This window comes from Stegodyphus dumicola, chromosome X1 (genome assembly GCF_044657685.1).
Source record: "Stegodyphus dumicola isolate Sdum_Otavi_A_Nest chromosome X1, ASM4465768v1".
In the NCBI taxonomy this organism is placed as follows: domain Eukaryota; kingdom Metazoa; phylum Arthropoda; class Arachnida; order Araneae; family Eresidae; genus Stegodyphus; species Stegodyphus dumicola.
Window position 1 is genome coordinate 125,313,909 of NC_140780.1, and position 24,519 is coordinate 125,338,427.

Below are 24,519 nucleotides of genomic sequence, written 5' to 3' on the forward strand. Positions count from 1 at the left end.
GGAAGGTCAGAAGCTGTACTTATTAGTTATGAGTAATACTGAAAATCCATGTGCCTTTAAACGCTTATAAGTATTGCTTGTTGATTATGTGTGAAATACTAAAGCCTGGATAATGTGAGAAGTTTGCATGAACTTTTTAAAAAAACTGAGTAATCAGCTGTGCTGTCATACAAAAATCTAGTTTGTGCTCCGAGTTAAAATAAATTTCTTGTATCTAATTGATCGGGCACTTTCACATTACACATTCATAGGGAATGACCAAACCTACGAGTCATTTAACCTTTTTCCCAAAATCATTGCATAGGAGGCTGATGAGTATAAGATACAGGAGAAGGAATGTAGGCAATTAAAAACATCCATGGCTTCTATGCAAAACAAACCTAGGCCCAACACTATGGCATCTAGACCTGCTAATCATCATACTGATCTGGATGGCAGTTGCACTAAACTTCTTGACATGAAAGCTATATTACCACAAAATACCACATAACTGCCTGTAAAGTAGCATTTCTTAACCTCTTGAGTGGCATGACCACTTTCATCTGGTTATTAAATTTTTGCGGTTTATGATTTAAAATATTTTGCTTTCTTACTTTCTTTAATGGTGTAAATACCATCTTAATAAATTGAAATTTATGAAAACATAGACTAAAATAATTAACTATAAAAATTTAGCTGTTAAATGGTTTCGATACATGTCTTCATGAACAGATCCCAAAACACTGTGGTTCCACCCAAGGTTTCTTAAAAACTTACATGCTTTTTTCATACCATAAAAGAAAGTAACTCAAAAAAGCAATAAAAGTTAACGCCTCTATGAAATTTTAAATATAGAATAAGGACTAGCCCTCACTTCCATTTATTAGTCTGAATAGTTGATGCAAATGAGGCAATTGCATGTTGTGATAGCACCATCAGGATAATTTTAGTTATTTTACAGCAACTGCGCTGGGAAATTGCCTGCTATCCTGGTATTAGTAATTTCCTGGCTCATTTTATTCATCATTGCATATAGGGAATCTCACAGTTTTAAATATGCAGGGGAATCCCGCATACTTGAGTATATGAAGGTGCTGTGAGTAGCCAGTCATGGTAGTCGCTGATTTGTCTTTCATAAAATAAAAATTGAATGATATTTCTTTTTACGTTTTTGCTTATTGATAAGCTATATTAGTTCTTATAACATCACACCACTTGTACTCTTCCACTAGATTAGCCTTTTCAGGCCAGCCATCATGCAGACATGCCAGTATGAAATGCATGCATGTCCCAGCTGGCACACTGATATTATAACAGAGCATTTTCTTATTCACCCCTGTTCATAATGCACTGGTGTTAGTATTTTGGAGTATTTATTTAGTTAATAATGTTTTAGAAACACATATATTTGGCAAGATGGAGTAATATGTCCATAAGATTTGAGATATGTATAGATTTGACCTTGTACTCAAAATGACAAAAAGATAATTTACATTTGGATTTTTATTACATAATTATAATGCAAAAGCCCTGTTCTTGACTTGCAGGCTTCCTGATGGCCCTTTAAATGTGCACATGGTATTTATTGATGATTGATATAGGAGTCCTCCCTTCTAGAGCATTAGGTTGCAGCCCAATTCCCAATCAAAAATTATACTTTGTGTATATGAAATATTTTTATTTTGAGCATTGCAATGTCAAAGATTTGAAAATTTTTAACTGAAGGTGAGATAGCAAAAATGATGCAAAACATTTTGGATACAGATTTTAAAACAGACTGAGAGTAGTGAAAGTGATACTGTAGTTTATTCTGATTATTCTGTTGATAACAAAGCCCATGAATTTAGTGATGATAAGAATATTTCTGATTATGCATGCCCAGTACATCGACAGGCAATACATCTTCATGGTCATTGACTATAGAAAAGTTAGTGCAATTGCGTTTCAAAGCACTGCTTTAATTAAAAGTACAGTAGTTTGCAGAACTTAAGCAGTAAATCCATTTTGCAACATACAACCATGAAATTGTTGAAAAGAGTGATCAATAAAATGAAATAATGGTTTAGTGGTCTATAAAATGAAAAGACAGCTCGGCAGAAATGTGCAACATATGCAAATATGGAACTATGATGTCAAAGGGTACGTCAGGGCACACAAAACAGAAGGCGTTAGCATGAGCAATGCTAAGCAACTTAAAAAGGAGAACTGGCTTTCTTCTGCAGATGGAAATGAGACTGCACATGCAGTATGGCTACAAAAGAACATCAGAGCACCCTTGCACATGGTAGAATTAATTGCAAGCTTGACGGGGGCCTAGTTTAGCATCTGTTACCAAAGAGTTTGAACTAAACCTGCTTTTTTGTGAGCTTAGAAAACCTTCCAGATGACAGGTAAGACGACACGTAAAAGAAAGGGTGGTTGGTCAGCAAAGGAAAACAGTGGTACTGGGTGACCGATCACCCGACATGCGAAAAGAGCTCAAAACCAGACTGCGGTCAACACTGCTGAGTTGCGCACAGTAACCAGATGACAGGTTTATTGTGTCCAAATGACTTCATAAAGGTGGCCTGCATACTATCGGCAGCATTGTTTACAGTGGTGCCGAGAACACAAAAACTAGTCACTTCATCAATGGAGTCATGTCCTTTTTTTTTTTTTTTTTTTTTTTTTTTTTTTTTTTTTTTTTTTTTTTTGATGGAGTCATTTCAGTCTAACAAACTGCTTTCATTGCCAGTTGACATGGAGAGAGATAAGGACATGTTTCATCCCATAAATATCAAGAAAAGAGACCATTGGGAGGAAGCACTCCTGGTGTGCTTGTATGGAAAGGCGTTATGATGGATGGAGCTTCACGTTTTTGACAGAGGTTCACTTACCAAAAATTGTTACTGTGGAGAAGTTATCCTTCCCCGCATGTATCTTTTCTGGGGTGCCATTGGACTTTGTTTATATGTGACAATGCACAGCCAGACAAGCTGTTGAATAGCTCCTGGAAAGTGAAGACATCCACTAGAGGCACTGACCAGCATGCTCCCCTCATTTAAATCCCACTGAATATGTGTAGAATACTTTAAGGATGTGCCTGGCAACTCAGTCTTACTTTCAGATTACCAGACAGCTAAAAGAGATGGTTCTTGAAGAATGGAAAATCTTACTCCAAGAGCTATTAGATAATCTATTGTTGAGTATTGACAGATGGTCCAACCCAACCATTGCAGTTAGGGGAGATCATATCCCTTACTAAAATTATTTCGTTTATTGTCTAGCTTGTTGCCAAACAGTTCTTTGCATCATTGCCATTTTGTCAATAAAACTTTTTTTCAATAATGCTGTTGCAGAATTAATTACCGAAGAGACTTAATTTGTATCAAATGAGTAAATATTCCAAAGATAAAACTTGTCCAGCTTGTGTAAAATATTTGCTTGTAACAGTGAATAGTTTTTTTTTTTTCTTTTAACAATTTTTATGGATACTATAAAAAAAATCCAATACAAAATGTTTGTTTCTATGAATCCCATGATCATAAAGCTGTTTTTAAACAGTAGAATGAGTCGTGATCATTACATTGAAGTTCTTCGATGCTTGCACTTTTGTAGTGTTGATGAAGAAAAAAAGTCAGAAAGCTTGAATAAAAATGATGGCTAATCCCTTAGTTTGCTTGTAATATGTATTTTGGAAAACAAAATGTGTTTGTTTCAAACAGAGTAGAGAAAGGTAAATTAGCTCATGGATTTCAATGCAGGAAAAATAGAATTTATGAAATCTGAGTTCTAGAAATTTTAATGCACCCTCCACTGGAACGTTGGTGAGTAATGATTTACATCAAAATAAACCATAAGTAAATTTCTAGGGGAAATGCTTTTAACTTTTTTACAAACTCTATTGAATTTTTATGGTGTAAATGTTATTATCTAATAAAGTTGAAAATCTAGAAATTAAATATTTAGCTAATGGGTATGAGGCAGTGCCTAAATTTGATACAATAGGGCAGAAAGGAATACCACTTTTATGAATTTTGGGAAGAGCATATAATCTGGCACAATTAATAACAGCTGGGCTAAGTGACTGTTTTAAGTTGGTTGAAAGGATTTGTGAAGATTTGATTGCAGAGTTTTTATTTTTGAGAGGTCCGAAGGTGAAGGATCTTTAGGGATTAGATTATATGGTCCTTCATTTAAGAGTTTAGTGACACCATCAATGTAAGTGTTCTTCCATGACGACAATCTGGCCACCTTTGTAGACCTTTGAAATGATAATGTCTGGGCTAGATTGAATTTCCTGCATTGTAGCTCTTTCTCTCGCATTTAAATTTGGTATCAAATGCTTATTGTTCAATTTCACATTATGGGTGATAAGATGCCCAATCATTTCTTTCTGTGCATTTTAAACTTTACTGAATTTGAAAGCTTTTTTGAAAGGAGCCAAAATCTTTGGAATTGAGGGTTTACAGGTTTGTGAGAAGTTTAAAATATATTTCAGAATTCTCTTGTTTTTCTGATAAACTAACACTAGAAATATTAACTTAGTGGCTTAATATTTAAAATGGGAAAATTTTTTGAACTGCTTAAATTAGAAGACTGTGAAAGGTTTTTGAATTTAAATGCAAGGATGTAATTATGGCAGTTAACCACATTCTCAGTTCTAGACCAAGACTTTTGTTTAATGGCAGTGAATTTTAGATATGAATTAGCAAGTTCCAGATGAAGCTTATATAGCCCATGTTCAGTTTTAAATAACTGTTGACTTGTATACCTTATGATGGACTGAAGCAAGGCAAGTGCATTTAAGAGAATTCTTGAAATATGATTGGAAAATTTTTGGTTAGATTTAATTTGAATGAAATTGGGGATCAAATTTTTACATTTACACTATTATAGTAAAGTCAAGGTGATTCAGAAAATTCCGTCGTTTTAGGCGTAATTTAGTGAAACGATTAATGGATGAAGGCATGGTAAACAATGAAGAAAATCAAACTAAATTAAAATTAAATTAACCAAGCTCAAAACATTGGAAAAATTTCACACTGAAAATGAATACCAAACAAAAACTGTCGATTTATATGCATATATGGCATGCAGTTCAACCTGAAATAATAGCCTGTTGCTTTTACCATGCCATTCATTCTTTGGGTTATGTGAATACAGTTAGTGAAAAGGGTTTGCAATTGAAATTTGATCTGTTAACAATTAATATTTATTATATACCCTATATATACCAGGGTATGTGAAATTTTCTCAGGTGAAAAAGGTAAAAGTTTAAGAATCCTAGTGTTTGAATCGTTATGATAAAATGTTGTATAAATAATTAGATACTGCTTTTTAAATATTTTTAAGATTACATTTGTGAAGCATTTTCCTTACACATTATAAATTTAATACCACCTGAAAAATAAAAATCACATCTACACCAAAAAATATCTTTATTACTATTATTATTTTAAAAATCTGAGTTTTGTTTTGTGTAAGTACCTAAAAATGTTAAATATGTGCCATAGCTTTAAATAATTCACAGATTTTGACCTTTATCAATATTTAAAATTTGCTTTAGACAAATAGTTTTATTATTTGCAAAAAATGTATTTAAAATTTTTTTATATGAGACAGACAATGTGGAAAATACATCAAGTCCATTGGTGGAGTTGGAGGTAATGCACAATTACAGGAGTATGATTTTAGAAATGAGCTATGAATGTCATATTTGTAGTTTCATAATGATCAGGTTAAAATGAGCATGTTTAATGTTTTTGATAATCATTAATACATGTATGTTCAAATACTGTAAACTCTCATAAATTTAAATAAATCCCTATCTCGAGAAGTAATATTAATAAATTTTGCATTTTAACTGCTTATTTTTATTCACAATCTGAAATCATCATCAAAAGAGGTTCTTGGAATAGGTTTTATTTTCTGTGGATTATGAGAAATGATATGACATATTTTTACTGTTTAATATCAGTGTTTTATATGCATTTATAGGATGTTATTAAACCTAAAACTACAGCCAGCTGTTTTCAACATGTCATACATTCATTTTTCAGTTGATTACATGAATACAGCGTGTGAAAAACTGTGAGGAGGATGAGTTTCCTAAGTTAAGTGAAATTTTCCGATGTTGTCACCTAGCTTTTGCAAATTGTCTCAGCTGGCAGCAATCGCAAAATTTGTAGGCAGTTAAACGATGAAATTATTAAAGTATTTCAAAAATATGTGACAAGGGAAAAGAATTGCGAAGAACCTGTCTGTGCTTCTGGAGCATGAGTGCTGATAGAAAAGTCATGTGCATTGTTGACTGCATGTATACATACATTCGTTATTATGCAGTCTTCATCAAAGATCTATAATACTTGTTACAAATCAGAAAATGACCTAAAATGTTTCACATTAATAGGGATAAACATATATTAATTCTTTTCTTCTGCGTTTATGCAGGTATTTGCAGATGTGATGAATATGTATTTAGTTTTATTTAATTTATCAACCTTTTCTTCACATTTTAGAGGTGACATTCCAAAATCTTTTAATAGTTCCTATGATCTCATAGGGCTAGTTCTTATGAATTTGAATTAATGGGAGTTCATCATCCATGTTATTTGAGAAAATATTTATATTTACATTGGTTAGATAAATAAATTTTATTCATATGTAAATTGGAAGTTTGTCTAAAATTATCAACATATGTTTCTTAATAAGTAATGCAAAATAATTTTTTGTGTATAAATTATGCAACTCTTTAATTTTTGTTAACTTGTATCGAGAATAAAATGCTGCTCATGTTATTTAGTATGTCTTATTTTATTTCTCTTTAACATAGTCAAGTGATCTGAAATCAGAATTCGTAAGAGAAGATGTGTCTACTGAAGAAATTACTTCCGAGCAAACGGGAGTGTGTCGTAAGTTAGAAGCTTTAGATCACCAGCTTGGCATAAAGGCATCCCTCGTCCATTACTTTGAGGGTATAGGTGAAGTTCTTGGTGGAAGAGAAACCTCAGAAGTTAGTATATCTTTTTATATGGTTCTGTATCCAGTTATGGCTTTTAAACAGGCTAACAACAGGCCTTTTTATACGGTTGTGTGCTCCAGTTATGAAAGAAATCTTTTAAATATCATTCTTGGACATTCAGAATGAAAAGTGAGAATGAAAGGGAAAAATTTTTCTTATCTTTAAACTCTTCGTCCTTAAAACTTGTGTTTTTGTTATCTTATGAAAATGGATTTCCTTACTATTACTAAATTTTTGTCGTAAGTACCTAATGTTATTATAATTGAATTCTTTTTCATTTGAATTAATAGTAATTTAGTTTTCTAGAAATTTAATAGGATAATTCCTTTATTTTCTACATTAGTAAAATATTATTCTTGATCTTTTTTTTTGCCCAAAGGTCCCTCATTTTGGTTTCACTAATTTATTTAACGAATTTATTGATGTTTTCTAAAAGTGCAAGAAATTGTAAACTTGATCGCTCGAGATGCTTTTTATACTGGAATGTATACAATGATTAATTTTGACATTTCAGTGTGGAAGCCACAATGAAATATTTTTAATGCAAGTTAGCTTTGTTGTCTATGAATTTACAATTTGAGTTTAATGCAAATTACTCTCTTTAGGATGATCTAAATCGTATGAAGGCAAAAATCGAGGTTTTAGTGAAGGAGAAAGAAGCATTAAAAGAAGCTTTAAAAGTCTCTGAAAAAAAGTAATTATATAGCCTTATGCGATATTTAGCCAGAAGTATTAAGCAGCTTTTATAAAATATAATTTGTACTTTTCTATACAGGCTTGATGAGGAACGTAGCAGAAGATATGTAGAATGTGAAAGTGAGATTGTTTCCTTAGAAAAGGAAATAAGAACAAGTAAATTAGTAAAGGGGCTGAAGAAGCAAACTGAATTGCAGATTGCAGCGTTTAAGAAAGAGATACAAGTAAATATTTGTATTTGTATGATATAATTTTTATGCTTTTGTTTTTATGTGTTTACTTCATATGTATTGTTCAAACATTTATCTCTGAAATTGCATACCCATTTGATTGATTTTTTTCTTTTTTCTTTTTCTTTTTTGAAACCTGAAATGTATAATATTGCTGTTTTAAAAATTTTAAGTTCTTTAGTAAGTTTGATAAAATATATTGGTTAATGTTTTGTTCATTAAATGCAACATTTTTAATAATTATGCAGAGTACTTGTGAATGGAGGAACCTCCTTTAGAAGAAGCTTCCAACTAAATGAGATTCTTACTCTTTTAGGAGAGTTCTACCTGCTGAATCAAATATTTTTAAATATAAAATGCTGAAATTTAAATTCTTCCTTTTCTGTGGATTTCAGGTGAATGAAAGCTGTGTTTTATTTATTTTTAAAATTAATTTCTTAAGTGGACTCCATGATGTAGAAGAATGTAATAGCAGCTTCATCTTTAATCTTGTAAAACCTTATATTGTGCTGTCAAATTTCAGAATCAACCATGAAAACAGTAGCTGTTTATTTGCATTTTTTACTTTTGGTTCATTGACAGAATTGTTATAAACTCTCTTCAGAATGTCTTCTTTTCAAAATTCACTACAGATTCTTTCTTTAATTACTCTTGCAATGTTTTTATCCTACTCAATTATTTTCTCTTGGATTATTTACCCATATTTCAGATTTTATACTGTAGCGTTTTCAAGTAATTTGATTTCTCTTTCTGTATCTTTAGGGATTAAAAAAAGCTAGAGTTGAATTAGTAAAGCAAATGAAGCAAGATAATATTAAATTCAGACGCTTACAAAAGGAAAAAGAAAAAGAAGTTGCTCAACTGAAGCAGCGTGAGAGAAAAAAGGATTTTGAAATTGTAAAATTAAAGAATAGATTTGAAAAACACATGAATGTATTAAATCAGAAACTTGCAAAGTATAAACAAGAGAAAAGACGCTCCCTGGAAAAATCAACAATGAAAACTGCAAAAGATAAAAAGATACTTCAGAAAAACATAAATGTTAGTATACATTTTTTTTTAATTGTTGCTTTTTTTTTATTATTATACTTAAAAACTTTGCTATATATAATGTCTGTCCTCAATTCTAGATATGTTTATTTCATATTTTGTTTCATCAAAAGGAAATTTGAACATATCGGGATGCATCCCAATGTCCTAACTAAAGTAGTTATTCAGGGAAAAAAATAACATTACACCTGCATATGCGATATTACATTAGGTTATTTAAATATGGCAAAGTACACGGCTATTTACTTAAGGGCTTTTGTTGAAAATTTTCTAAAGGAAACTGGCTCATATTCACGTTACACATGAGAAAACCCATCCATCTAACCTATTCACTTAAGAGCAAATGCTAGACAAATTATCACTAATTAGTAACCAGTCAGTCACAAGTAGGTATTAAAAGTGGTATTATCATGTATGGTATTAAAAGTGGGCCTCTCCATATGCTGTCTCCACAAAAGTCTTCCTCTTACCTTTATTCTTAAAACCAGTGGTCATACATGTAAACTTCTGATATCAAAAATGTTAAAAGAGGCAAATATTCTTGTTTTCCATTTTTAAATTTTAAAAAAAAAGTCTTGAAAAAATAAAAAAAAACTTAAATTTTTATACAATCACCTGGCTCCTTATCTGTATACTTGATAAGAGTTTATACTCATAAAATATAAAACATAAAAGCTTTGGCATTGGTATAACAAAACTAACCAAAATATTTTGTGAAATTACTTTTATAAAATTAAGTTTCGGGTCATATTCAGAGGTTGGACAGAAACTGAAGAGGAAAATGTTTGCAACTGTACATAACTCAAAATTAATTATCCGTTCAAGAAAAAGTTTTGGATGTAAATAGATAGACCTAGACTAAACTTACAAACCATACCGTAAATTCTGACAAATTGAAAAAAAGTAGAAACAATCAAAGAACTAAATTAACCAAATTGAAATACTGGGTAACTCATCTTCTGAGGCAGATTACCTGACCTCGCCAGCAGGGTCACATCAATCTTTATTCTGAATAAATTCAACGTAATAGTTATAATAATATATGGTACACCTAAATATTTTGTTTTAACAGTTTCCATCTTTCTTAAAACATTGAATCACTTATTCATTTAAATCAATTTTACATAACTTTTAACATAAATTCACAATTGTGAAATAACGTTATTGCTTATTGCATAATTTTTCTAATTAAATTACGTAAATAATCACATGTAGAACTCAACTTAGTTACAAATTTAGAAATGTACTACATAATCTATTTCAAAATATTCATATCTGATTAGATTATTTAGAATTTTTATAAATTCTAACTTAGATTTTTCTTTTGTAAATAAATACTTTATATTTTCTCTTGAAATATTAAAATAAAATATTCTTCTCTAATAGAGATTGTCTGTATGCATTCGCACAAATAGTTTATAAAGTCTTCATTTTGTGCTTCACATCCACATTTACATTCCACTTTCTTTCTGTGAAATCTCTTTAAATATTCTGGACTTTGTCCATGACCTGTCAGTGCTTGATTTATTCTTTTATCACTCGAGAGTCTTGTTTTCTTAACTTTAGGGAAAATCTGAAAGCTTTTTCTTCCAGTGGCATCATTATCCCATTCTTGCCATTTTTTCATTATTTTTTTGCAATAATGTTTTCACATATTCTATTGAGATGGTGGAGAAAATATCTGTATTATTTTTCTTGGTTGCTTCCTTTGCAGTGTTGTTTGCAGCTTCGTTTTCTAACTTTCCTGTATGACCTTTAACCCAATTAAATTTCAAGTTATCCTTTTCTATAAATCCTACAGTTTTATTTCTTACTTCAATTACTTTTTCAATTACAATTCAGCCTCGAAAATTGTACTTTTTTTCATTGAGTCTGTATTCCTTATCTTCACATTTCTGTTCAATATAATAAGTCACAAAGGTAGCTCCTGCTTTTTTGTCCATCATCGAGCTATCAGTAAATATCTCTAAGTCACATCCTTGTGGCATGTGTCTTTCCCATGGTACATTCTTTATTTTTGCAGTATGGTAATAATATTTATCTTCTTGTATATTAATATTTTCATGATTGACAAAATCACCATAAATTATATCTTTTTCCATATGTTGTGCTAGATATATTTGAACTTCCGTGTCTACCTTCAGATCAGGGAAATAGCTCCTGCTTCAAACTTGTATACTTGTTGTTAGTATTGTTCTGTAGCATCAAGTGGTAGGTATTAGTGCTACGCTTTGGATCTATAATTATTTAACCCTTGTTTTTCTTTCCCTTTCCACCACCTGGGATCTCTATATAGATAATTCTTTCTATTCCTCTTTTATACAACTCTTTGAGTATGCTTTTATTTTTATAATTATCTTCATTTAACAATATATTTCATTTATGAACAATTTTATAAACCTTTAACTTAAAATTTGTCAAATGTGTAATCTATCTAAGGTTTGTGTCCATAATTCCCAAATATTTTGTAGTCTCTTTACTAATAATATTCCTGTCTTTCAATGATGTTATAGGTGGACGAGCTAGCGTCACTTTCATTGGAAAAGTTATCATGGGTATTTTATCTGCACTAATTTCCAACTTATTTTCTTCACTTCACTTGGATGTAACTTCCAAAACTTTTCTAGTTCTTTCATGTATAACTAATCTACTTTCTACGGAGATGAGATAAGTACTGCAAAATCATCAGCATAAGCTTGTATCTTTATTCCCTCCTCAAATTTTAAGTTCAAGGCTGTATCTGCAATCAAATTCTATGAAGTCAGACCAAGGACAGATCCTTTGGGTGCACCTTTATTACAATTTTTCTCCATATTTGTTTCATATCTATTATATATTATTTTTTGATTTTCTAAATAGCTAAAAATAATTTTATACAAGTTTATTAGACATTTTTATTTGAGTAGATTCGACTTGCTGGGCCACCAAAGTTCATTAAATGCACTTCTTGTATCTATTAATATCAATATAGTACATAAATTCTTTTTTCCCCCTTTCCACAATTCATTTTACATTTTCGATTGCTAATATTGTATCTTTTCCAGATATGAATCCATACTGGTTTTCATTCATTAATTTATTGTTTTTCAGACAAAAATATAATTTGTTATTAATCAGCTTGTCCGAAACTTTTCCTAAGGAGGACAATAGATCTATATGCTGAAGGATTAATTGGATTTTTGCCTGATCTTAAAAACAGAATTAAACTGCCATTTTTCCAAACATTAGAAAAATAACACTTTTCTAAAGAGCTGTTAAACAGATTTGTAATCAAATTCTCATTCACAAACCAAAGTTCTTGAAACAGCTCGAATGGAATTCTGTCAGGTCCAGGAGCGTTATTTCGCCTCATAATTCCAAAAGCATTAGCAATTTCCTGAGCCACAAAAGAAACATCCTTTTTCCCATTTTGAAACTTCTTTTTCCAGTTTTTGGTTTTTCTTATGATTTTCATTTTCTTCATTTATTTTAAAATGAAAGTTTATAATAGCTTTTATTCCTTCTTCAATATTATTGAACACTGTGCCACTGTTCTTCGTTATTTCTGAAATAATTGCAGCATTGATCTGTTTGCCATTTACTATTTTGAAATGAGTTCCAGAGGGAATATGAGTCATAATATTGCCCCAAATACTCTTCCAATAATTTTCTTTAGCTTGTTGAATACCTTTTCAATACTGGACCAGAATCTTTTTTTAGTTAATTCTATTTTCTGTTCTCTAACATTCTAGACACTTTTGAAACTTTCTTCTTAGTGCCCGAACCTGCTTTCTCTTAATATTTAAGTTCATATTCCACCATCGGGAAAAAAATTATTTTCTTTATGATTAAAATTGTTCTTATGTATGGTTTCAGTATAAGTGTCTCAAATTATTTTGTTTATAATTTCTAGAGTTTCATCAATGTCTTCTGACAACTGTAAATCTTTTTTCCTCAGTTTTGCTTTATACTGCCACCATTTTACATTTTTAAGTTTATTTTATCTCTTTCATAATCCTGAGTTTTGTTATTACTAATTTCGAAAGATGCATCTATCTCAAAGAGAGGTCATCAAGAACTTTCCGATCTGAAATATTCAAATTTCCTTTAACTCTTGAAGCAGTTATATCAATCCAAATACTCTCCAAAGTGAAGTAAAATGTTGGAAGGTCATACTTTTTATTAATAATGTCAAATTTGTTCTAGAGAATCGCTAGTATTTTTCATCAACTGTTTGTTCTTTCTAGTCCCCATAGGATGTTTATAGTTCATACCTCCATTAATAACTATTGAATAATTATCAAATCTCATTATCAGAGTTGTTAATATTTGTAAATGATCTTCAAAAGTCTCTGAAGGTGAAAATAAGTAATCAAAACATGAGGATTTTTGTCTATCCATCAAAACTGCAACAATATCTTTTGATATTTAAATCTGCATAATACAATATCTACTATCAAAAATAAAGATTTCAGTTCTAATTTTCTCATTCTTATTATAATATGCTCTTGCATGTAAAGGAAATCTATAGATTTTCCCCTGTGGTTCTTGTACACAAACTACTTGTATATTTTTATCCATAATTTCCACTTGGTTGGCCGTGGCTTTAATAGCTAATCTGACAAATTATAATTTTTTTACAATCTAACATATTTCAATTTACAATAATATTTTGTTAAAATTTTTAATTGCCTTATAAGGCAAATATTCTTTACTTGTATTTTCACGAATTTGAATTCAAACAAAGACTGTATTTTTCATTTGCCAGAGTAGTTTCTTCATTTTAATTCTGGACTTTGACAGTCCTTTTGAGTATGTCATTTCTGCGTACACCTATCACAGATTCCTTCATTCTGACAATATCTCTTCATGTGGCCAAGTTCATAACAAGAGAAACATCTTAAGTAAACCTTTTTCTCATTTATTATTCTTTTAAATGACTCTGAATTCAAGGATGCAATCCAATGAGGCCACGGTCTTGATTTGATATTATATCTTGATACAATCTTGGCTGTTAAATCTTTTATTTTGAGATATTAACAATTTTTTTGCCCTCTTCATTATTCAATGATAAATCTACATTATAAATTATTATCTTTGGATTAAATTTTAGGCCTCCTTATTTCTAATTCTTCATTCAAGATTGTTGTCAGAAACAACTGATTCCAGAACTCTTTTCTTTTTTAGTAACCTTTACTAGGAGTTCACATTTTTATTCTTTTGTACTTTTTGTGTACCAATCTTCAATGTATCGCATAATATTTTTTTTTTTTTAAAATTTCTCTCTTATTTGGTCCATTGTACAATTTTTCTCTTTAGAATATATCAGAGTTATATATTCAGGTTCTATTTTCTTATTTTGCTTTGATCTTGGTCATTTTCTGCATAAGTAGGTTTCTCTTGTTTTTCTTTTTCATCTATCAAATAATTTTCTCTTTCTTTCAACCAACCTCTCAATTTAGTGTTTTCTATTAAAACATTCGTCATTTCTTGTAACTTTTGGAGTATTTCTCTTATTTTATTTCCAGTTGTTTTGTTAATTTTTCCAGTGGAATTACCTAAGATTCCTTCTAGTTCATTCGCTTTATTGTAAAAGTATGACAATACATTATCTGATATAAGATGGTCAAATTTAGATCTAATGATCCATTTGCATCATTAGTATTTTCTTCATTTTTATCATCTTCCTTTTCTCTCATTCCTTCCTTCATTTATTTATTTTGTTTTGTATATTCTTCCCTATCCCTTTTTTCTCCTTTTCATTTCTATTTTTCTTATCTCCATTTGCCATGCTACGGTACCCTGCCGTTCACACCGGGGGGTGTCTGGATCTGTGGAGTATAATTTAGCTGCAGAAACGTTTGGAGAGCTCCCCGATCACAAGATATAACAGTCAAGACAAAGTCAATCACAGTTTATGTAAGTAAACACCTAAGCACACAGTGAAAAGGCATAATCAACAGGATGACATAGAAAGCAGAAAAATGAACTTTTTGAATTTTCCCTGAATTTTGATACCTTTCTCACAATGATTAACATAAAAATCATTTATCATGACAGAGTGATGATTCAAAATGGGTAAGATAGCTGTGCAGCGAGGACTTGCTTTGATGGATCCAGTACTAATACATCATAAATCATGCCAAAATATTCATGAAAAAAAATGGTCTTAAAAAACTAAGTAAACATATAAAAGACATTGGTTAATCAAATTTAAAAATTGCCATGGTGTATGGCAGTAAAAACTTCAGATAAAAAAGCTTGATCTAATGAAAAAGCACCTGAACAATTTGCAGATGATTTTATCGAATTCATTAATAGTGAAAAGTAATATCCAGAACAAATTTATGACTAAGATGAAACTGGTCTTTTCTCGTATTACCAGAAAATATCTTGGTGACATGGAGAAAAAGCCCCAAATGTTGTCAGAGATGATTTTGGCATATGAAAATGCTGCATGAGCACACAAATGTAAACTTTTTGTAATTTGAAAAAGTACATGACCTAGGGCATTTAAATGCACAGTGATTTTCATCATTTATCAAGAGCTGGATGACACTAACATCAAAGAAGGATTTATTTGAAAATGATGTACGCAAAACTCGACAACCTTTAAAATCAGTTGGTTTAGTGAATGGTGCAAAAATTGTCCTGATTATAGTGAACTGTTCATTTCAAACTTGGACTTAAAATTTTAATAAAAGATAATGTCTCCACCTCCCCCCTCTAAAGTGTCCATCCATCATTCAGCCAGTGGGTATGGAAATGCTAAGCACATTGAAATGCAGATATGAAATAGCCTTAAAATCTGTGCTATATTTTCTGAACAGTACAAAACCATTCAAACATAAAACATACTATGTGGAGTATTGCATGGTCATGGAAGGACATTGTTTCAGATATTTTTTAATGTTTAGCATAATTTATGACCAATTACCATATTTCATGATAATGATGATGATAGCAGTAAATTTAAAGGTTTTCAGATATCATAAGCAAACTGCAAATGTTTTTAAATTTAAAAAAATGCCAGTTTTGATAATGAAGAATGCGACAGAGTTGTTAATAAAAGATTTCAACTGACAGTTTAGTGGGAATTCTCAATACAACAGCTACAGAACTTGAGCAGGGCAATTTTATAACATTACATTATGTCCATAAAATTAAAGACAAAGACTTTAAGGTCCCAAAGGGAGGGGGAAGCTTTAAGAACGTACATTGAAATAAATGTTTAATAAACCAAATAAATTTTGAGCACAATTAATTTTAAAACAAATTTTTAGGCAAGTACTAGTCTTATTTACTGCAATAAAATGTACATATGTTTTTTTTGGGGGGGGGTCTGATATTAGCAATATGTGGAAGTTTTCTATCATATAAGGCAATATTGCTGTCAGTGTAAACAATCTATACAAATTACAGTGCAAGAGCATTTCAGCATGTACAGTGAAAAATACATTAGTTGCCTACTTATACAGTACAAAGTCCAAAATCTGGACATTCATTATCCGGAAAGATCTAAAATCTAGACCTCAAAGCCACCAACAATGTTTCGTTCATGTAGGCTTTACACACATGCACTTTGCACTTGATTCCCCCCCCCCTCTGTGCACAATAAAACATCTGGAGCGTTCCGATTCTTAATTTTACTTCGACACTAAATTAAATACCTTGTTACTGAAGAAACAATCATTTTAGCATAAATTTCTACAATCAATAATTTGGCTCCATTGCTTGGCACCCATCTCAAACCGAAACATTCCATGTAAATACATTGTTGATCTGACATCAATCTGGCAAATCATTATCTTTATTATACTTTCCTTTCATCGCTGCACGTTTATCAAAACATGACAACTTGATTAATGACTCATGTAGCAATGCCTAAACATTTTTTATGGTAGTAATTAAATAATAAAGGAGTATGGTAACCTTTTATCTTGACATTATGCTTGGCAAAAATTTCAGATTTAAGTTAAAAGTGCTAAAAAATGTTGACTATGAAAAATTTACAAAAACTTTCTTTCCATATGCTAAAAATAGATTTTGTTGATGATACTCATAGACCCAAAGATTACATTTAGGGCGATTTGAATTATGAATAACTCATTTGTTTTTCACATAAATCCAGACCCAGCGCCAGGGCTCGTATGGCCGCGCTGAGTCGCAGAATTTAGGATGCACAGAGACTGCATCAGGCAGTAAGATATCTAGTGCCTGCTCTCAATAAGTATGTGTGGAAATTTATTTATTCAGAACTCTGGTAAGCCTTAAGCATAGGCAAGAAATAGACATAAGTATAATAAATAACTAAACTAATACAATTCAGGCTGAATTGTCTCAGTGCGTGAGAGAAGCAAGATAAAATTTAAGGGAACAACTTGTCGTTAGTCGCCAAGCTCATGATGCATAACCAAGTATGTATACTGAAGGATAGCTAAATTTGACAATGATAGACGCTAATTTTAAAGGTTTTCAGATATCGCAAACAAAGGTGAAATTTTCGAATCAACGGATTTTGTAAAGAAATGTGGAGAAGTGTTAATAAATAAAGATGATATAAAAGAAATTTTTCATTGTGATGACAATTTTTCTCGATCATCAATCAATTAATGAATGGTGAAATCTGTAATATGGTTCTAGATCCAGACATACCACTGTCCATAGTGAAGAAAGTGACAGCGAAGTTACTGAAAATGATAAAATTTCTATTGACAAGTTAAGTTAGTTGAAATTCTCGAAACAGCAATTACAGGACTTCAACAATGTAACTAAACAAGAGATTATGTCTGTCTACAGAATTAAAGAGAAAGTATTAGCACAAAAAACGAAGCAACAATTTACATTGAAAGAAATGTTTAATAAGGTAAACAAATAAATATTAAGCTTTTTTGTAAATTTTCACACCCTTTAGATCATAAATACTTCATTTTTTCATAAATCACGATTTCATATTTTTAATTTTATAATTTCTACATGCCATCTTACTAGATTTAAACTGATGATCTAATAGCCGGAAAAATCCCAAATTCGGAATCGCCAAAGTCCCGATGAGTCCGGATTTCGGACTTTGTACTGTATTATCAAAATAATGCTGATAATAACTATAGATTTCATGTGATCTTTCTATGTTTTGTTTCAACTTAGTGTCAGATGGTGCACGGCAGGTTATCTACACTGTGGAGACTAAGCAATATGTATCAGTAATTTCTTCGAAAATAGTTTGTATAATAAATTGAAAATTTTATTTTGCTTATTTTTCATGCATTAAACTGATGAAACTTAGAAGTTTCTTGCCCTTTTTATATTTTTAATGGTGGCATCAAACATTAGTAAGCATTCTACATGCAATGTCTGTGCATTTTTTTATATGTCTATATTAAATAAATCTGAAAACCACATTTTATAATAATACATTTCAGGATTGGCTTGATCGAGACATGGAAGTTGTGGTTTGCAGCAAACTTACTGAATTTCATTATCAAAATGTGGAAGACAAACTTAAATCTACTCAAGAAGAGATTAATAATCTTCGAAACAGTTGCAGCTCAAGTCTGTCGGAGGAAAAGGTATAAAGTTTCTTTGAAATGCTTTTATTTAATAGCTAAGAATTTGCACTCTTTATTCTGTCAAACAATTTCCTTAAATCTTTTCCTGTAACCAGAATAACCTTTTTTGATGTTGCCGATGTGTTAATCACTTTATTTTGAAAGCTGCATAATGCTGAAATTTATTTATAAAGTTGTTGCATATCATGATCTGAAAAGAAAAAGTACTTTTATTTATTTAACTTTGTTTTGCTCCCTCTAGCAGATCTTTTCAGTTTTAAGGTTTGAATGTTAATGCTTAATTGTTTCAATTCTCTTCCGAAGCAAAAGCAAAAAAGTATTCACTGAATTACAGTTTGAGATGCCCCTTGAACTGCTCCAATTACAAGCAATTTATTTCCTAGTTATTTTAAAAATTAGGAAATTTCAATATCTTTGTGTACTTATAAAGTATGCTTTATAGATCTTTGTTCAATAATCATATTCAGCATCTCTGAAATTATTTTAATAATTATTCCCAAACTGTGGTTAACAACATTATTGCCAGCATGGAAACATGTGTCAGAGGAGATCACATTGCATGTTAAATTCATAAGCTGGATTTTTTTCCTTTTATTTTTATTATTTCTTGCTACAGATTTTTATCACATGCTCTGCTCATAAATTTTTTTCTTTGTATTTATGTATTATGATGGTATATATCATAGCACACAAATTGATAAAATTATTGTTCACTGTTTCTGAGAACTCCATGATTTCATGCATGTAAAGATAATTTTGGGCATAAGTGTATGTTATCTGCTAATATACGTGGAATCAAACCTATTTTATGATTTTTTTAATTGGTATAAAATCAGAGATAATGTATATGTAACATAAATTCATATCTACATCTGTACAAATCTGACTGGCACACTTCTGTTATCAGGACTAGATTAAAAAATGTATGTGTTCATGTATCCACACATGCATTCAAACACATGTGCATACATACATATACATTTCTGAATCTAGTTCTGATAATAGAAGAGTACTTTCTGATTTTAATCCATAGGGATAAACGTTAATTTTTATTATACGATGGACATGGTGTCAAAAGACTGGATTTTTTTTTATTCAATTTAAAATCAGCGGTTTTAACATATTTTACTAGTTAATGAATTTATTTTATACTTTAGCAGCATTGGAATCAAAAAGACTTGATAAAATTTATGCATTTTTAAATTTCGTAAATTAATTTTAAATGAGAGATCCAGAAATAGAAATTCCTGTTGGTACTTACCATGAAGTTATTTTAAACTGTGATTTATACCCATAGGTACTGGCACATTTAACAAACAGGAAGAGTTTCTGTAGGTGTTTTTGTCTTTTGTAAAACTATTTTAAATTTACTTAATTAAAAAGTATTCATGACTGTATAATTTCAAGGGAAGTTATAAAGTCATGAATTTTATATTTATGTTGAATTTGCGCATTTTATAATGCATAAATATCACCGGGTGAACTGGTTATGGCAAAGCATATGAAGACTTTGTATCAGAAAGTTGAGATATTTTTGTGACTACATCCCTCCTTTTTGACACATTTCACTATTTGTGAAGGGGTTCCTGTTTCATTTATTTATTTTTTTTTCCCTTTTCCGACAGCAAAATTTGCTAATAAAAGAAGCTGAACACTTAAAATCAGTGCTTGAAGTACACAAAAGAAAATTAACTGAACTGAAAGGGGACAAGTCAGATTTTAAAGATGGTAAAGATGTCTTCTTGTTTTTTCACCTTCGCTTTTAATAACCATACTTTCCTCTGCTATTTTCTCATTTTTCTATGCTTATGACAGAAAAAAGTGAAGATCGGTGGAATGAAATAAATAGTATGGCAGAGGCAAAGATTGCATTGGGAGTTCTTTTCAAAAAGGTAAGTACCCTGTATAAAGTTTTACCTCTAAATATATCATTTTGCCCTCTAATTTCAAAAGTATGTTTTTATGATTGATGTTATTTCAGCTTTACTACTATTTTGAGAAACCTTCCTTTTCAATTTTTTGTATACTTTGCCTTTATGTAGATCAACGCTGTAGTATGTCTTGAAATTTTGCTACTGATAAAAGTAGAAATGTTTTAAAATCTTAAGCTATAGTGAATGAATTCCTAATTGTTGCCTTCACCTGTAAAGTTTATTATTTTTCAAAAAGAAAAAAAAAATCTTATAAGCGGTCTAAACATTGCTTTAGGAAAAGTGCGTTATGAAGATTATACCCTGATTAGCTGCTGTTTCCTATACTCTTCTGTATGTAGAGGGAGAAATTTCTATTCTCTTCTGTTATATTCAAATTAAGCCTAGCAAAGTGAAAATCGGGAAACATCGAGAAATTCTGCTAATGTTAAAAATGCGGGAAATTTATTAATTTATTTACATTTGGCACTTTTTAATATGATTGGAGTTAATGTTATCATTCAGATATTTTTACCAAATAGTTGAAGTATATGAAAACAAATTTTAGTATAAATTTATATCCTATAGTATTGTACTTCCATTATACATGTATATATATTGTATTGCATATTTCCCATTTGTATGTGAAGGCATAGAAAATGCTTGGTTTTTTGTGATCAACAAATTGGTTAATGATGTCAAAATATCATAGAATAAATTTAAAAAATTTTCTGGCATAGGCAGTTAAATCAAATTAAAAACAAGAGAAAATATTCTACATTGACATGTTGGAACTGCATTTAAACGCAAATAAAAATACAGAAGCTATTGCAGACAGCACATCTGGTGTGTCAGCTGGAGCTAGAATTCATCGCTTTATCACATTTGAATTCCACAGGTGCCTTTGATGTCATCAAAAAGTCGGTCTCCTTGGATTATATGAGTTACGGATTCAATTCTTGGTCGTTTACATATACTAGTTTAGACGGTAATCGTACAGGTTAATTTTCCCTTGTTTAAATCTCTATTTCTTTTAATTAATTTTCCATTAATTTATTCATATCTGTTAGGTGCTTACTCACTTTTAGATTGTTAGCATTGCTGTACTATTTCTTTCCAGCTGCGATTTTTTTTTGTGTATTTTTTACTTTATTTTATTTATTTATTGTGTTATCCTTTTCAACTAATGTTCCGCTCTGATTGTTGAATTTTACATGTACTTCATCATATTCTCATTGCTAATAAAAAGCTATCTTCTGTCACTGTTAAATTTTTTGTGTTGTTTTTAAAAATTTTGTGTTGCTTTGAATTTGAAGCCTTTTCATTTGTTTATCCGCTCTTACCTGGTTCTTGATCTTCTGAGCTTCTAAAGAGAGTAATTGAAAATTACTTAGCTTTTAATCTTATATTGACACATTATAACGACGAACAATTCACTTGACAAGACACATCTAACTACATTCTAAAGATAAAAGTAAATAAATCAGTTTTTAATTCAAAGGCTCACTATTGCCCCCTATCGGATGAGTTTGCAATATCCTCCATGGCTAACAGTTCGTCAGGAGATGCAAATGCTCATTAAGTGTTGACTGAGAGTTCCAGAGGACATAACAGTTGCACAAGTCTCCTAATGAAAGTTCTATTCGAAAGCCTCACTGTGCATGCACGGACACGACCATCACGTCCAGAATGTAATTCTGTCACAATACCCGTTTGCCATACAAGTCTAGGCGCATTGTCATCTTTTATCAAAACCATAGTGTTCTCTTGAAGCTCTATCGGCCGGTTTACTGATCATGATTGGTGAGCTGACCTAAGCTCAAGAAGATACGTCTTCCATCTTTTCCAAATTCGATTAAGTAAATTTTCTCTTGAAGTAATAGTGTAATAATAATTCAGTAATAATTAAGTAAATAGTGTTCTCTTGAAGTTCTGTGGGCTGGTTTACTGATCACGATTGGTGAGCTGACCTAAGCTCAAGAAGATATGATGTCTTCAATCTTTTCCAAATTCGATTACGTAAATTTTCTTGGTATCTTCTCATCTTCAAAAGTTTAGATTCGGAGGAAGGAATTTCTTTAGTCGCTTGAGGCAGAATTAATAATCATTGTCCAATCAAGAAATGTCCAGGTGTTAGCGGTTGTGGTTCATTTGGATCACTGAAAACGTTAGAGGCCTGGCGTTGATAATTTCCTTTGTCTCTATCGATATAACTTCCAGATCTTGAAATGAAACTGATGTTCTTCCTAAGATTCTCTTTAGAGATATCTTAACTGACCTTACTAAGCGTTCCCATCAGGCGGCTCTTTTGACGATAAATTTCCATTTGAGAGATAACTTCTCAAATAAATTTTGCTCTTCTTCCCCTCTCATGATTTTCCACAGCAGATTCAGTTCTGGATTTGCCTTGTGAAATGTATTTGCATTATCACTGTAGATCACACTGCAAATGACTCTTCTTCCAACAAATTTTCAAAAAGCTTGCAGAAATGACTGAATGGTTAAGTCAAGAGTCAATTCCAAATGTATCGCTGTAGTTACTGCACAAGTGAAGAGCAGTGCATAGGTCTTCTTCATGGTATCTCAATCTTGAATATATAATGGTCCTAAGTAATCCAACTCGGTTGTTTTAAAAGGATTGCTTCTGATATTCTGTCAGCCGCCAGTGGCGCAGTAATCTGAGTCACAGGCTTCGTTCGAAATTTCTGGCATAAAAGACATTTATGTATAACACTCTTAATTCGCCGTCTGGCCCTTAAAATTCATGTTTCCTCTTCTAAGATAAGTTAGTGTTTCTTTTGCACCTCCATGTCTTACTCTTTCATGGCAGTTCTTAATGATGAGATCAGACAAGTGACCAACTCCTGGCAACAAAACTGGATGTGCTTCTTGTTGTGAAATATTAGCATATTGAAGATGCCCTCTGATTAAAATTATTCCTCTTTTATCTAGAATAAAGTTAAATTGCCTAATGATTGAATTTTTTGGCAATGGTCTTTCTTTAGTTAAAGCTAAATATTCTTGCAGAAAGTACTCCATCTATGTTCCTTTGATCCAATACTGTTCAGCCAGTTGAAGTTCTTCTGTTGTTAAATACCCATTTTTCCTTATTGTGTGAATTCTTCAAAGTGTAAATAAATCTTTGAAACCAAGCTGTGATTCATAATACATTGCTAAGTTTGCTGAATTTCTGTATGTCAAAAAGTGTTTCTGATTCAGTTCCTACAAAAAAAGAATAGAATTTTCTATTTCAGATCCAGCTCCAAATAAATCAGCAATTTTATTACTCGATTGCGGCTGGTGGACTTTGTCTTTCCTTATCCAAGGTGGTCCATTCCATCGCACTTCCTTGTCCTTAAGAGCCACTAAGTTGTCTATTCTAGACAGCAGATCTGCTGGGTTTTCCTTTCTGGAACAGTGATTCCACCAATCTGAATTAGAAATAGTCCTTATTTCTTCAACTCTGTTTTTTACAAATACCTGCAATTTTCGAGAATTTCCCTTGATCCAATGAAGAACAATCATTGAATCGGACCAGAAATAAAATTTAGTATCCTTCGGAAGTTCCAAGTTGTTTCGAATCTACTGAAATAATCTAGCTCCTACAAGTGCTGCAAGAAGTTCCAACCTAGGTAATGTAATTTCATGCACGGTGCAACTCTTGATTTTGAAGCTACTAAAACCGAACTAGAGTTTCCAACTAAATCGCTGTAATGTAAATAAATTACAGCTCCATAGGCTGTTTTGCTTGCATCAACAAAACAATGAAGTTGCCAATTAGTTAATTCGTCATTTTCCTTTAGTTCAAATAAATGCAGTGGTGACATCACTTTGTTCAAGTAATGCAATTCCTCGCACCAATCTTGATAATTTTTTTCGCCAAATCTGGTGGTAAGGGTTCATCCCATTTCAGTCTTCTCTTCCATATTTCTTGAAGTGTCATTTTCGCCCTAATTGTGAACGGAGAAATAAGTCCAATTGGATCAAACATCTTTCCAACAGTTCTTATTACACCTCTTTTCGATGATTTGAATTCATATACATTGTTACTATTCATCAGGTTTTCCTTGTCAATGCTTATACAATCTTCCTCAGAATTCCAG

General features: G+C 31.2%; 1 protein-coding gene across 4 annotated transcripts in view; it reads left to right on the top strand.

The window, feature by feature from the left end:
* Klp3A (kinesin-like protein 3A) overlaps positions 1-24,519 on the top strand; it is a 298,885-nt gene that overhangs the window by 119,286 nt on the left and 155,080 nt on the right. For all 4 annotated transcript variants that reach the window (XM_085808353.1, XM_085808352.1, XM_085808354.1 and 1 more), the window contains exons 13-19: positions 6,794-6,973; positions 7,588-7,676; positions 7,758-7,902; positions 8,671-8,949; positions 18,360-18,506; positions 20,132-20,234; positions 20,322-20,398. In XM_085808353.1, the coding sequence (XP_085664479.1) occupies positions 6,794-6,973; positions 7,588-7,676; positions 7,758-7,902; positions 8,671-8,949; positions 18,360-18,506; positions 20,132-20,234; positions 20,322-20,398 (1,020 nt within the window). The remainder of the gene's footprint in view (positions 1-6,793; positions 6,974-7,587; positions 7,677-7,757; positions 7,903-8,670; positions 8,950-18,359; positions 18,507-20,131; positions 20,235-20,321; positions 20,399-24,519) is intronic.